The sequence below is a fragment of the Ammodytes marinus genome, assembly GCF_949987685.1.
Source record: "Ammodytes marinus genome assembly, chromosome: 21".
Taxonomy (NCBI): domain Eukaryota; kingdom Metazoa; phylum Chordata; class Actinopteri; order Uranoscopiformes; family Ammodytidae; genus Ammodytes; species Ammodytes marinus.
Genome location: NC_137225.1, coordinates 15,909,553 through 15,922,760, shown reverse-complemented (window position 1 = coordinate 15,922,760; position 13,208 = coordinate 15,909,553). Strand labels below are relative to the sequence as shown.

General features: G+C 40.7%; 1 protein-coding gene across 1 annotated transcript; it reads right to left on the bottom strand.

Moving 5' to 3' along the window:
* Window positions 1–530: 530 nt before the first annotated feature.
* On the bottom strand, window positions 531–13,001 carry vill (villin-like; the record flags this gene model as incomplete). The annotated part of the gene is made up of 21 exons (XM_080049751.1): window positions 531–644; window positions 1,222–1,560; window positions 1,771–1,839; window positions 2,154–2,342; window positions 3,066–3,210; window positions 3,706–3,851; window positions 3,943–4,125; window positions 4,420–4,578; window positions 4,656–4,793; window positions 4,945–5,045; window positions 5,366–5,519; window positions 6,076–6,174; window positions 6,274–6,352; window positions 6,458–6,663; window positions 7,453–7,563; window positions 7,901–8,009; window positions 8,359–8,558; window positions 8,695–8,769; window positions 8,934–9,017; window positions 11,749–11,787; window positions 12,957–13,001. 21 exons carry the CDS (start codon window positions 12,999–13,001, stop codon window positions 531–533), a joined length of 2,784 nt encoding a protein of 927 aa, XP_079905877.1.
* Between the last annotated feature and the right edge of the window lie 207 nt (window positions 13,002–13,208).

Here is a 13,208-nt window from a genome sequence, read left to right as displayed (position 1 = left end):
GATGTTTTACAGCAGTTTTTTCCACGACAAGCTCATGACTCTTGTCATTGCTTTTGGTATGTCTTGTCACTTTTGCGTAAATTTGCACAAGCTCTCAAATAAAACCAGCAGAGACTCAGATAGAAGGTTGTTTGTGTTTATTTATAATATGAGTGATTCAGCCATGGTGAATAACAATGCATTACAGTTTGAATAATATAGATAAATATAAAGCATAACTATTTCATACAATCTTAATTTAAAGTGTAAGTCACGCCTTTGAAATTACATTCCTCTTTTATCACAATCACGTTCATTAGCTAATGCTTGACAACATTTGTAATCACTTTAACTTGGTTGTAGATATTGTCAGAATGTTAAAAAACAGAACAAAAATTCTAAAATATATATTGCTGCCAGTGCCTTACCAATTCTGTTTATCTCAACAACAGCTAAAATGCTGCCTTAGTATTTTTAACATAGAACTTTCCTCACAATACAGCGAGACAACGTTTGACAACATTTCTGTGAAATCGAGCCGACATTGTTCCTCAGAAAAGCCCTGCTTTTTTCTTCAAGTCACTCTGCCTCCACTTTGGCAGCCGCTGGAAGTCTGAGCGATTTGTTCCAAGCAGATTCTCAAAATCCACATCAGACAGATAGTCCTGAAATCAGGGCACATAGGAGGACAGTTAACAGTTAGGCCGCCCTCTTCTGGACACACTATGTCATTACATCACAAACGCACTATATAAATACAACATGCTCAACACCTTCCTCTCAATCCCAGTTATTATGTTAGCCATTACAGTATGATTGAGATACAATGTTGTCCATTCTGCAGCTGTAATACTCTAATATCCATGCGCAACTGATACAATTGTATTTGGCAGATACTCAATATTAAAACACAATCAGGACATCCCTACTTTTACCCGAGCTCTGTGACTTTTCCTTCAAGAAAGCTTGTTCCCTAAATCAACCATGCTTGCAATACTCACATATTTATCAACACCTAGCACGTTAATAATAGCAAAATAGTTCAGCATTTTACACCACTGATTTTGTTACGGGAAACCATGGTTCCATTCCCGGTCAGAGCAAGAACAATCAGTGAGGGTCCTTTAGGCAAGACCTTTAATGCTAACTGCCTATACCTCCAGTTGTAAGTCACTTAAGTTAAAAGCATTGGCTAAATGACATGTTATAAAGAGCTCCATAAGTCTGCACCCATCCACATACCTCTCTCTGTCCCGGGTCCACTCCCTGCGGCAGCTCACTGGGAGACTTGTTGAGGATCAGCTTTGGGTCCAGGTACCTCCCAGACCCCCCAGCAGAGGGGGACACGGTGCCTCCAGCCGGGGCCGACTGAGTGAAGCTAGAGGCGGGGGACAGGGCCACTGAGACAGAGGCCTGGGCTCTCTGGGTAGAACTTGGGCTGGTAGGAGTAGCTGGTCGGGGGGACCAATCACCTCCATGGACCCTGTAGACTGGCGGGGAGCTGGTGGGCCCTCCTGGAGCCCTGTAACCACCCGCACCACTACCACTAGGACTCTTATTGAGATTAGTGTTGTTCAGATCCTGCAGACATAGGACACAGGGTGAGCGAAGTCATATTTCTGGAGGAGTTTCTATTTGCATGACATTTGGTAGAAAACATCAAACATGTTTAAACATTCACTGTGACAGAATTATGTATCACATTAGAGACATTAGTAGTAATTGCATTTGGAACATCAATACATTGAGTCAATAATTAGCGTTAGGGATTAGTGTTAGTCATTCACTTACAACAGTGATCTGTGAGAGAGATGCTGCATCACTCAGCTTTTTTTTCATCTCTTCATAGGAGTTGCCTCCCTGTGGAGAAGATCAAGTGAGTAGGGATTGAAAAACGAGAAAGCATGCAGGGTCGTCTTCAATCTTCAAACAAGCCATGAAATCATCCACATGCGACTGTGCCTTTCTTTTTTAATTTCTGAAACGATTCGCTCGCACAAGATTATTCACAGTATTCGTGTGATGTTCGAGTGACTTCAACATGATCAGGGTCGGTGTAAAGGGGAATGTACAGTCACAGAGTACGACGAACAGTGATTTGTAAAACCTTAATCATGTTACATTATTGTATTGAACTGAATCAGAGAGAGAGATAGCCTATATTGCAAACTCACGCTCCACTTATGTGGATCCCATGCGTTGAACCAGCCGGTGAAGGTTGGAGGTTCATATCCCTGTTTGACAATGATGACGGGTGTGTCGGGGTCGCGGCCCGCTGGGTGGGTCCTCAGGTACTCCTGCGCGCTGTGCCACGCCTCCTTGGTCTCGTGCTGGTTGGCTGAGTTTCCGACCCAAAAGAAAATCTGAGGGGAATTGAAGAAAGTAGAAAAAAAGAGAGATTGATTTCTTAGTTACAGAGCACTATAAACAATGTGTATTTAATTTCAATATCAAGTGATGGTTTGAGGAACTATAATTTACATGAGTATTTCCATTTTTATACTTTGTATGCTACTACATTAATCTGAAAGCTCTAGTTAATATTTAGCTTATTTCTTTTCCCTAAATAAATCATAAATCTTGATGCATTTTTGTGCAAAAAGAAATCTACCAGTTTAAACCTTTTTCCAAAGAAAAAAGTTCTTAAAATTCTTATTTTTCTTAAGCCTTATTCTTTCTCGTTACTATATTAAGAGGCTTAATTCTTTTTTTTTAAACAAATAATGTCATTGCATTGCAAAATAGAGTGTTGAGGACTGAATTGTAGATATGAATATCCTTACAAGAATGAGTTTTATGCAGATTTAAGCAAGAAAATGGGGTGTGCTTAGCTTAACTTGCTCAGTCCAGTTGATCTTGTTTGCTCATTTTCTACCATTAAAAAAAGTATTTCTCTAGTTTACTAATCTCATTTTCCCCCACAGTCGTTTGACAGAACTCCTTAATCAAATACATCCTCCAATTCACAGCTTATATCTGTTCCAGAAATTCCACACTTTCAATTCCTTAGTTGCCAGGACTGGGCAGGGTACATATCAGAAATCAGTCTAAAGTCTGGCTGATTTCAGGCTCCTTTGACCTCTCACCTCCTCCCAGGTGTCCAGCAGCATCACATCTTCTTCGTCCAAGTCGCTCTGGGCAAAATCATCCACCTCTGTCATCCTGAACTGACCCGTCTGATTGGAGCATTCAAACAGCCGGGGACTGTGAGGAGGCTCCTCCTTCTGCAGTCTGAAACAACACCGTCATTACAACTGCATAATCTGTTTGTCTGGGTCATACAGTCCATGGTGTGTGCGTGTGTGTGCGTCCGTGCGTGCATGCGTGTGTGTGTGTGTGTGTGTCTGTCTTTGGGGTGGTGGGGATGACATTATGCGTATTTGACCGACCTTGATCTAAAAATAGCCTTATCCTTGCAGATTTATATATAAGCTCATTACTGTTATAAAAAATATGTAATTATAAGTGGATTTTTTTCTCCTATTTTATAAATTTAGTTTTTGCTTTGGGTTATACAATGTCGAGTAAAAAGCCAATATGTTCAAAAAAAAATCAAAGCCTGGGTAGAATGAATGCATTTGTTCATATGTGGCTGCTGGATTGTCACTGAGAAAGAAGAAGAAAGAAACCCTAATGGCTGCAAATGAGCCACATTTCTCTTTAGATTACAAATAAATATATTTCTATATAAAAAGGCCTAATTCAAGCTGTGAAGTTGCTGCTTACCTCTTGTCACTGGCATAGGGAGCTTTTCCTCCCAGAGCTACCCAGAATTCAGCTGGCTCCTGGCCCTCCATCACCACCTGCTTGTCCTGCTTGGACAGCACATCAGACATGGCCCTCCCCATCACCCTCTCATCCCCGCTGCAGCCCTGGGGAAGGACAGATGCACACATCAAACGCTTGTGTTTTTTTGTCATTTTCTTTTATTTCTTTCAAATGACGTTAGTGTTCTTCACTTACCTTTCCATACCACAGGTAGCACATATGGTCAGTCTTCAGCAGGTAAACGTCGTTGGTGTTGAGAGACGAAGCCCTCGCAGGCACTTCAGTGGCCTTGGTGTTCAGCTCATTAGTCCCTCTCACCTGGAAGAGCCTGGCACCTCCGTTGACAGGGTTGACTACACCAGGTCGGCCCGTGCCGCCCTATAGACACACACACACACACACACACACACACACACACACACACACACACACACACACACACACACACACACACACACACACACACACACACACACACACATCGATTTGTCTTTTTGTTTTAGCATGTTTTCTGTGCATTATTGTGATACCTGATGATGATATTCTAACCCTTTCCCTTCAGATATGAAACATTCTCCTGTTGTATTGCAGCAATAATTTATCCTGCACATTTAGACCTTATTTGTATTTGAATGTATTCAAAATCATTTTCAGTGAGAAAAAGAATTTCACCTCAAAGATAACGAGTTTGCCTTTGAAAATAGCCAGGAAGTGGCGGGGCTCCTTTCCCATGACCACCCTGACCTGGACCGGGGCTCCATTGTACTTGTTATCAACGTTGACAGCCTGGTAGGCGCAGGCTGTGATCTCGTCTTTAGTGGCATGACGGCCCTGGTGTAAAACAGACACACAAAGTCAAGTTGATACAAAGTAGCTGGTCTCCCTTCCCCTTCTCTGATGATACTGACCTGCCACATGTAGAGTAGGTACTGCTGCTTGTTTGATCGGTTGTATGTGTACAGCACCAAGTAGCAGTCTCCTCCATAGAACTGTCCATAAGTGCTTGGGTTGACTTCGGCCAGCTCCAAGTTCTCAATTCGCCACACCTGACGTTAAAAAATAAATACAAGAATGTGAAGAGTTTTTAGCAGCCTTTCCCGTGATAAAGATATTGTCATGGTCATTGTCTAGCTTTTTTGTTGTTATTTTATTTTATTTATTTATTTGGCCCAATGTTACATCGTATTTCTTCCTGACCTTAACCTCTCCGGAGGCATCGTCCACCATGCGCTGCCGTGCTGCCAGTTCAGGGCGAGCGTGGAGCTCCATCACATCAAACTTGACTTGGTCAACCTTTGCTGTATGGAGACCCAACGTGTTCAGAATTAGAAAACATACAGAAATAATCACATCAATCTACACAAACAAAATATATTATTTGATTTTAAAGTAACTTCAAATATTTGTATAGGCCTACACTGTATCTGTATGTATTCATGATTATTGTTACCACAATGGTTGTTTAATATTGCACACTTAGGGCCTCCATATAGCTGGAGTTCATAAATCACACAATCCTAAATCCAAATCCTATCCAAGCAAGCGTCAAAAGAAGAAAGAGTTATTTGAAAGCTTCCTGACCTAGATGTAAATTCATCAGAGGTTATGTGGAGGTTACCTATCTTTCCCGTGCTGTAGGCGCTACCAAGACCCTGAGTTTGCCCTTTTTCTCTCCAGGATTTGAACAGGTGCTTGAACATGGCAGACTCTCCTCCCTCGCTCATCACATTCACACTGGTGCTGGATGGGTAGTTTTTGGCTTTGATGTAGCCCTGGTGGAAAAGATGAGCATCCGTCGTTACTTTCAGAAAAGATTACTGTTGAAAGACGGAGTCAGCAATTCTGAAGAATGCTTGTCGTCGAACTAACTTATTGTCAAAATCAGTGAATAATCTCTTCTCAAGGTCCGCAAAATGTACGAACTGTGTACGCTGAAAAATAAATCAATTGTTGTTTTAAAAAAGCCTAGGTTCTGTAAACAGGTATGTCGCTAGCTACGGTGGGCCCATTTATTTTACATACCCTTTGCTTAAATACCAGTTTACAGAGCAGATGTGTATTAATACCAGATTTTCTTTTTCAGTGCACACACAGCATGGACAGTGATAAGGTTGTGAGAAGATATTCACTGCATTCTCCAGAATCGCTGACTCCACCTTTAACTTGGTGACACTGTCAAAAGAGCACCATAATATTGGATGCCTCTAACGTATTAGAGAAAATAAAAAGAATAGGATTTACCTTAATTCAAGTAGGCTACTTTATTGTAGTGCCCTGGCTTGATGACCTTTGATATTTGGTTAAGATTTAGTCATTTAGTAAACTTACCACTGCCCTGTTGAGAGCCTCTCGTCGCTCCTCCTTGGAGGCCTGTTTTCCTTTCCACACCATCACACTGGAACCCCTCTGGTCCACAATGTAACAGTCCTGAGATTGAGAAAAGATGAATGAACAATGAGAAAGGACCATTTTTTCTAGTAGGACAGTGCTAGTAACATTTCACGTCTAAGGACAAAAGACAATTACAGAGGAGTGCAGCAGGTCTTGCGTCAGAGGCTGCGTGGCCACCTCTTGAACCACTAGATTCCCGCTATTTTCAAAAACGCTGAGGAGAAACACAAGGGGGAAAAAACCAGGATGTGATTTCATTCAATGGACAAAAAAAATACCCCAACATGATGCAGTAGATTAAGAAAATAAAAATCCTTACTGGTAGAGTCTGACGTTGGAGTTCTGCACCTGGTCGGGCTTGTCATCGGGAATGGCCTCCTTCAGCTGCCCACTCCTTTGGCCCAGCACGGCCGCCATTACCTTCATGAGCTCTGGGGAATCCTTCTCGTCTCCCCCCTCCACCACACCAATCTGTGCCCGGCCTCCTCTCTCCCTGTCTCGGATGTCTTGAGCCAACAGCACTGCCTGCAGAACAAAAGCAGCAAAGGACAAGAGGTTTTACTGAACAAATTCACCCCCTCCATTTCTGCCTTTAAATGTATTTATATGTGGATGTCTGGGCTTTATGTCTTTTATTTTTGTTATTGTTATTTTACCTTTATAATAACAATACCTTTACCTACTGAATGCACTATGTACAACACTTTGGACAGTGCAAACTGTTATAAATGTGCTTTTATAAAATGGTATGCATTTTACTTACTTACTTACTTATAACCCCAGGCCCTTTGGCACAAATCACCCCAACCCCAGAATTTTGGATAATTAGCATGACCCAGCAGTTTAGGGCTGACATTGTGCTAACTGTATAGACTCAAAGTGTAGCATATAGCACTAAACATGTGTCAAATGTTTTCAAATGTGTCTATAATTGTTCAGACACAATAATCAAAAAACCTTGGTCATGGAAATTTTATTTTGAAAGGCAAAAAACAGTTTTTTGAGCTTAAATGTGCTTATATCTTATTCCATGTGTCTCCCTTCTTTACAAGATGAGTCAAATGTATGGCTCTTCTTAAATATGTGATCACATTTCCAATTTCTTCTATGGTTTTCTAGAAACAAGGGGTGGCACTACTTCCCCACTGGCACAACTCAACCCACTCTACCCTACAGTATTTTATACTTTTATTCACTTCAACCAGCTTCAACCAAGAAACCCTGCCTACATTTCATACTAACATATTTTTTGGTGTTAAAGCTTTTGGCCTTTTACTTCATAGTGGTGGAATGTTTTTCAGAGTGCAGGATTACCTTGAGCTTCTCTCTCCTGTTGCTCTGGGGACCGTTCCACTGCACTATGACCTTCCCCATGTCCAGAAGAAATATATCTCCGTTGTTGAAGCTGTTCCATGACACCTCCACCTGCAACACATGCACACAAACTTGAGATCAGTTTCACTTTATATATATATAAAAAAAAAAGATTTTCACTGATTTTTTTTTATTGATAGGCCTATTTGTTGAAATATAAAGTAATTAATTAAACACCACAGATTCATATTCCTCAAGCAATTAACACCCACTTTGACAGCTTTGATAACAAGCATGCTGTAATGTGTTAGCGCCTACGGCGCCAACATCCCTCGCAGTGTGGCTGTGTAAAGCCTGTATGGTAATAACCTCAGTGGGAGGTCCTGGGCAGAAAGCATTAACCCCTTGCCGTATCCCCCCCCTTATATTCCACTTTGCGTAGGCCTACCTCAGTCGCTGTGACGTGCTTCCTCCCTTTGACATGCAGCAACCGCAGGACGTTGTAGACGTTTGTGTCTACGTGGTGAAAACCTGAGGCCACTCCACCCTTTTTGTAGCTGTGAGGAGATTAGTGTACAGGACAAAGTTCAAGTGCTATAAAACACCCACAACAGAGAGGATGAATGCTAAGCAAGCTGAGAGCAGTTCCCGTTTTGTTTATTTTAAAAATGTACCTCTGTAAGCCTCTGGGAGCAAAACAAAATAAAAATGTTGGGAGTTTATGGAACTGGATTTCTTTGTCTAAGCCTCAACTAAAACCAGTGTTATTTCGTCATAATAACTGCATACAGAGGGGATTACATGTTGTAAAACATGTCTCAGGGAGATTACAACATACAGTACATTGGTCACCACCACCCACTTCTAGTTCATAAACCTTAGGCTAGCTCTTTCTTTGGAACTCACATGAGGCCATTTTTGAAGTAGCCCCTGAACCTGGGCGACTCGTTGCCCTGCACCTCCCTGTGCTGGACGGGACTCCCACCCAGGTGCTCGTCCAGCTGCGTGACAAAGATTGCTGCCGCCCCTTGCTCGTCCTGGGAGGAGCTGTTCCCTATCCAGTAATGGATGTCGGAGGTCTGGCCTGAGCCCTTGTTCTGACTTATCTATGTTAATAAAAGAGCAGAAGGAGACACAGATTGTAAGACTGGCATTTGCACACTTACTGTCACGGAACGTATAAATTAGGCCATATTAGGCCTTCACTGTAGCCTGTAGTGGGAAATAAGCCAGTACACTCACATAAAGAACGATGTAACAGTCTCCCTCAAAGAAGTTGCCAAAGCCTTGTGCTGGAACAGGCACCATCTGCATGTTCTGAATAAGAAAACGAAAAAAAACATGTTAAATAGGTATTGCATCGTACACACAAATGACAGTTTCAGCGTGCCACACCCTAGTTAAAGTACAGCAGTGTATGCAGCCAGTTATGTCTACACAGTTATGAGTGTGGCATGATATTTGCTTAAGAGCTGACTTACATTGATGGTCCATATCTGCAGGCCTGGCTTCTGGCTGACACTTCTAAATGCGTCGGGACTGTCATCACTCATCATTCTGCTGAACTGTGACAACGAAACAGTGAGAATTGTGATTTTTTAAATGTTTTTGTACTTGCATTGAACAGTGTATAAATGTATAAAGAAATATAGGCTACATATGCACAGGTGTTTGATTTATATAATACTACACATTTATGTGAGATGTATAAGGAAAAGTTAGAAAAACAGAAGAATTTCAGAAACGTTAAACATCTTGAAGTACAATATCTAATACATTCAAGCAATGATGATGTATGGTTCATGGTGAAATGTAACTTGACACATTAACTCAAGTCGTCTACTTAAGTGAAGGTCCAGGGACCCTTTGCTTAAGAATTTCCATTCTGAGCAAGTCTATACCTCTACATTAACACATATTGTGCTTTTATCTCACTACAATGATTTAACAGATTAGTTAAAGTTAAGAATCGGAATAGTCACTTCCACCACTGATTATATTCTAACAATATTAACACATTAAATAGTGCATTAACATATTAAGTTGTAAATCCTCCAAAGTACTTCAGCAAAAAAAATATTGCATTTCCTAGACCTCGTCCTCTGCATCACTCATCCGTAAGACTTCCCTATCATTTCACCAGGAAACAGATGTCTCCAATGTGATGAATGAACAATTTCAAAAGATTAGCATCTCTGACAGCGAAACACCTCTAATCCCCCTAATGAGTGTCATAGGCGCCATAGCAACACACAACCATGCAATCATGGTTGCTTAAACTGCCTCTTGACTCCATATACCAGAAACGACAGCACTGATAAGCAAACACAATGTATCAGCAGCTGAGCAGAGAATATAGGCTTATAGCGGTGACACGCCATATGGAAAAAAAGGCTCAGAGGGACGTTAGTTACCCTGCCGCCCACATATCACGAAAGCAAACACAATCCATGCATACATGATATGTAGTCAAATAGCTGCAGGAGCTGTGGCCGCAGACATTCTCCAGAGAAAATAACCCAGCTATAATTTATGGCTCATATACCGCATCCTCCCTTTAGAGTCTAATCTTTGGTCCAGGAATAAAATGACTTGCTGGGCAGTGATTGATGGAGAGGGTGAGGTTAGGTGAGGTAAGGTAAGGTAAGGTGAGGTCAGCTTGATCAGGTCAGTTGTATACTACCAGGATGTTCACCACACCCTTCATTAATACTATCAAATCTCTGGTATTCACAGAATCTGATAAAGAGGTGACACAGAGAGCAAACAGAAGGAAAGGGTTGAGATTTATATTCAATGATAGGGCTTGGGCCGATCAAGTTGTACAGTCCAACCTAATTTGACTTTCTTGGTGTGTGAGTCACACTGGAGAACTTTAATATTTGAACAACATATAAATGAATACAGGGTTGCAGTTCTTTTGGAAGCTGTATAGCAAGACTATGCAGTTTAAATGAACAGGAGCCACAATGGCCAAACGTGACAACAATGGGATATTAAAAAAGGTTTAAAAACATAGTCCCGAAGAAAGTTTTAATTAGCTAACCACCATAAGATACTCAGACCAATCGAGACTGTATAAAAGCAAAACTCATGAGTGTACTAAATTGAGTGAGAGTGCAATTATTGCTTATGAACACTTTTAATTCATAACAGTTGGATTGTGTCAAAAGTCACACAGTCTCACTTTAAAGACAAATTGAGAAGTCAGATTAAAGCAGCACACCTCTGACATCATACACTCCCAATGTCCTTGCTTTCAATGTTTCATGTCATGTTCAAATGTATTATGTTCAATTTCGTATGTGTCCTGTCCTGTTCATTTAGCGTTGTTCTGTCAATGCAGGTGTGTTTTAATTGTGACCCACCAAAATTAGCCTTAAGCTAACTTGGTACACCATATCAAATGGTTATATTTAGGTTTAATACTGTTCAAATTCAAATTAATCAAATCTATATTACAGTGAATCAGATAAGAATTATCATCTCACAACATAAAAAAAATGCATTTTTAAAAGAATGAATTGTTTTACGTTTTAATTCATAGACTATATTAACAGTCTCAAAAGATCTATTGACCACTGGCTTTGTTTTCTGGGCGAACAAGAGGCCACACCCATGGCTACTCCCCATATTAAACTGTGATTAAGTACTCTCAATGCATATAGTATTTGGCAGTGGATGATAGAATATGACGGATTAAGCTGTATCTGTAAAACAAAAAAATTAAAAACAAAGGAAACTTATAAATTTAGATTCACAACTGATATATTTCTGACAACATAACCACTTAAAATACTTTATTATTTAAATCAATTCCCTACAAAAACTCTGAGTCATTATTCTATATGGCGTTTCTATAGCCAGTTATAGAAGACGTGTGCCTTAAGTTGTGAATGTAAAACAACCAAAGCCTTGCAACCTGACCCTGATTATGAATGAAATACTCAAACAAACAATCCCTGAAAAGGTACATTAAAGACTTGCCATTAGACTTCCATTACTGGGACAGGAAAGACTGGTTTCACCTCAATTAACCCCGAGGGGTCCATTGATTTAATATAATACACAATGACGTATTGATGCTGTCATTTACACTGCTGTGTTAATCTCCATTTAATTTCAAAGCGCGAAGGTTCAAAAATATGATTTGATTTTTTTTAACAATTATGATAATAAAGATTTTATTAACAATTCTAACGTGATTCAGAAAAAGTAAATAGATGGAGAGATGCTCAAATAAACTGGTAAATGATCCAGTGAAATCTGTCACCAAAATAAAAGTATGGCTCTCACCTTGTGTTGTGTCTGGCGAAGTGAAGTCCTGGCCGTCTTCTGTAAAGTTGTGGAGGTATAGAGTAGTGAGAGGTTGCCTTTATTTAATGGGTGTATCGATGGCTTTTACCTTTTCCCTGTGTGCAAGCTGGAGAGTGTGTGTGGCATAAAAGGGCTTGGTGTATTTGTCTCCACTCCCTGGATTGAACACACCTGCAATTTCCTGTCTCCATATTTACAGTACATCCCTAAATACGCCTCTTCCTGCATGCATTGTTTCCAGGTTCCCAATGGAGGCGTATAGGTTCTGCCTCTTTTTAAAGGATGAATGAAAAAGCAGCACAAAGCCAAGCTTCACTGCACCTGGAGTGAGGAGGTAGAATCTCTAGCCTCACTTGAAGTCATGATTTTACTTTAAGCAGCCAGTGTCAGAGAGTCGTGTTGATGTTTTCGACTAAGCCCTCAGCAGCAGCAGCAGCACAGCGGGCATTACAGAGGCGGCTACTTGACACCAATTATTCATTTCACAACTCTTACAACTAGCAGATGGGGGAATTTGGACTCAAGGAGCGCCGAGTGGTATTGGAAAGGAATCAAGAGAGGCTTTTCCCAGTGGCTAAATCTCTGGTTCTGTGCCTATACTCGCCTGTACACACACTCCAGAAGGAACCGCTTGACATTATGGAAGGTTTTTACAGCTCTGGGCTTTGATGCTCCCAACAGAGACGGGCATTGGCAGCTTGTGTGTATACTGTACATTTGTTCAAGAAATGTAGGGATTTATTAAAACGCTGTATCCAAAGTGATTTGCACACCTTTTAAAGTAATAGAAAGGGAGAGTCTTTGCAGAGCATGGATGTTGATCCTTATCAGTCAAACACTGAATTACATATAAAAAAGGAGGAATACTTTGGAGGTTTGGTTGCTTTTACAACTGAGGGTAATCTTGACAATTGACAGATTCTAATTAAAGGCTCTGTTAATCCTACAAGCATCAAATTCTGCATTTGCTTTCACTTCGAAACCATTCCACAAAACTGCCTGAACTTCTTATACATTGCATTGTTGCACATTTTCTGCTCAGGGATACATCTATTACACTTGTCTTTGTCCTATATAGTTCACACAATCCCCACCACGGAACATGGATAAACAGATTATTGCATAACTAACCTATTTTATACCTCTAAACCAACACCTACAAGTCAACAGGCTTAAGGTTCTCTTACCTTTGGCCACCGCTTTTCATTTTTAGATTCAGTCCTCGACTCCATTGTGAAAAATATGATTATTTTACCGAGTTGGTGAACTTGAGCCCCTGCATGTCTGAGGACGTGAGTTGAAAATTAAAAGGGGGAAAAAACAAAACAACACACAAGAGCTCTTCAGGCTTGAACAATAAGCTCTGTAATGGCTAATCCACTGCTGCTGTTAAAGTGGCTGCAACATAAGCGGAAGCTAAAAGTTCACATCTAGATATC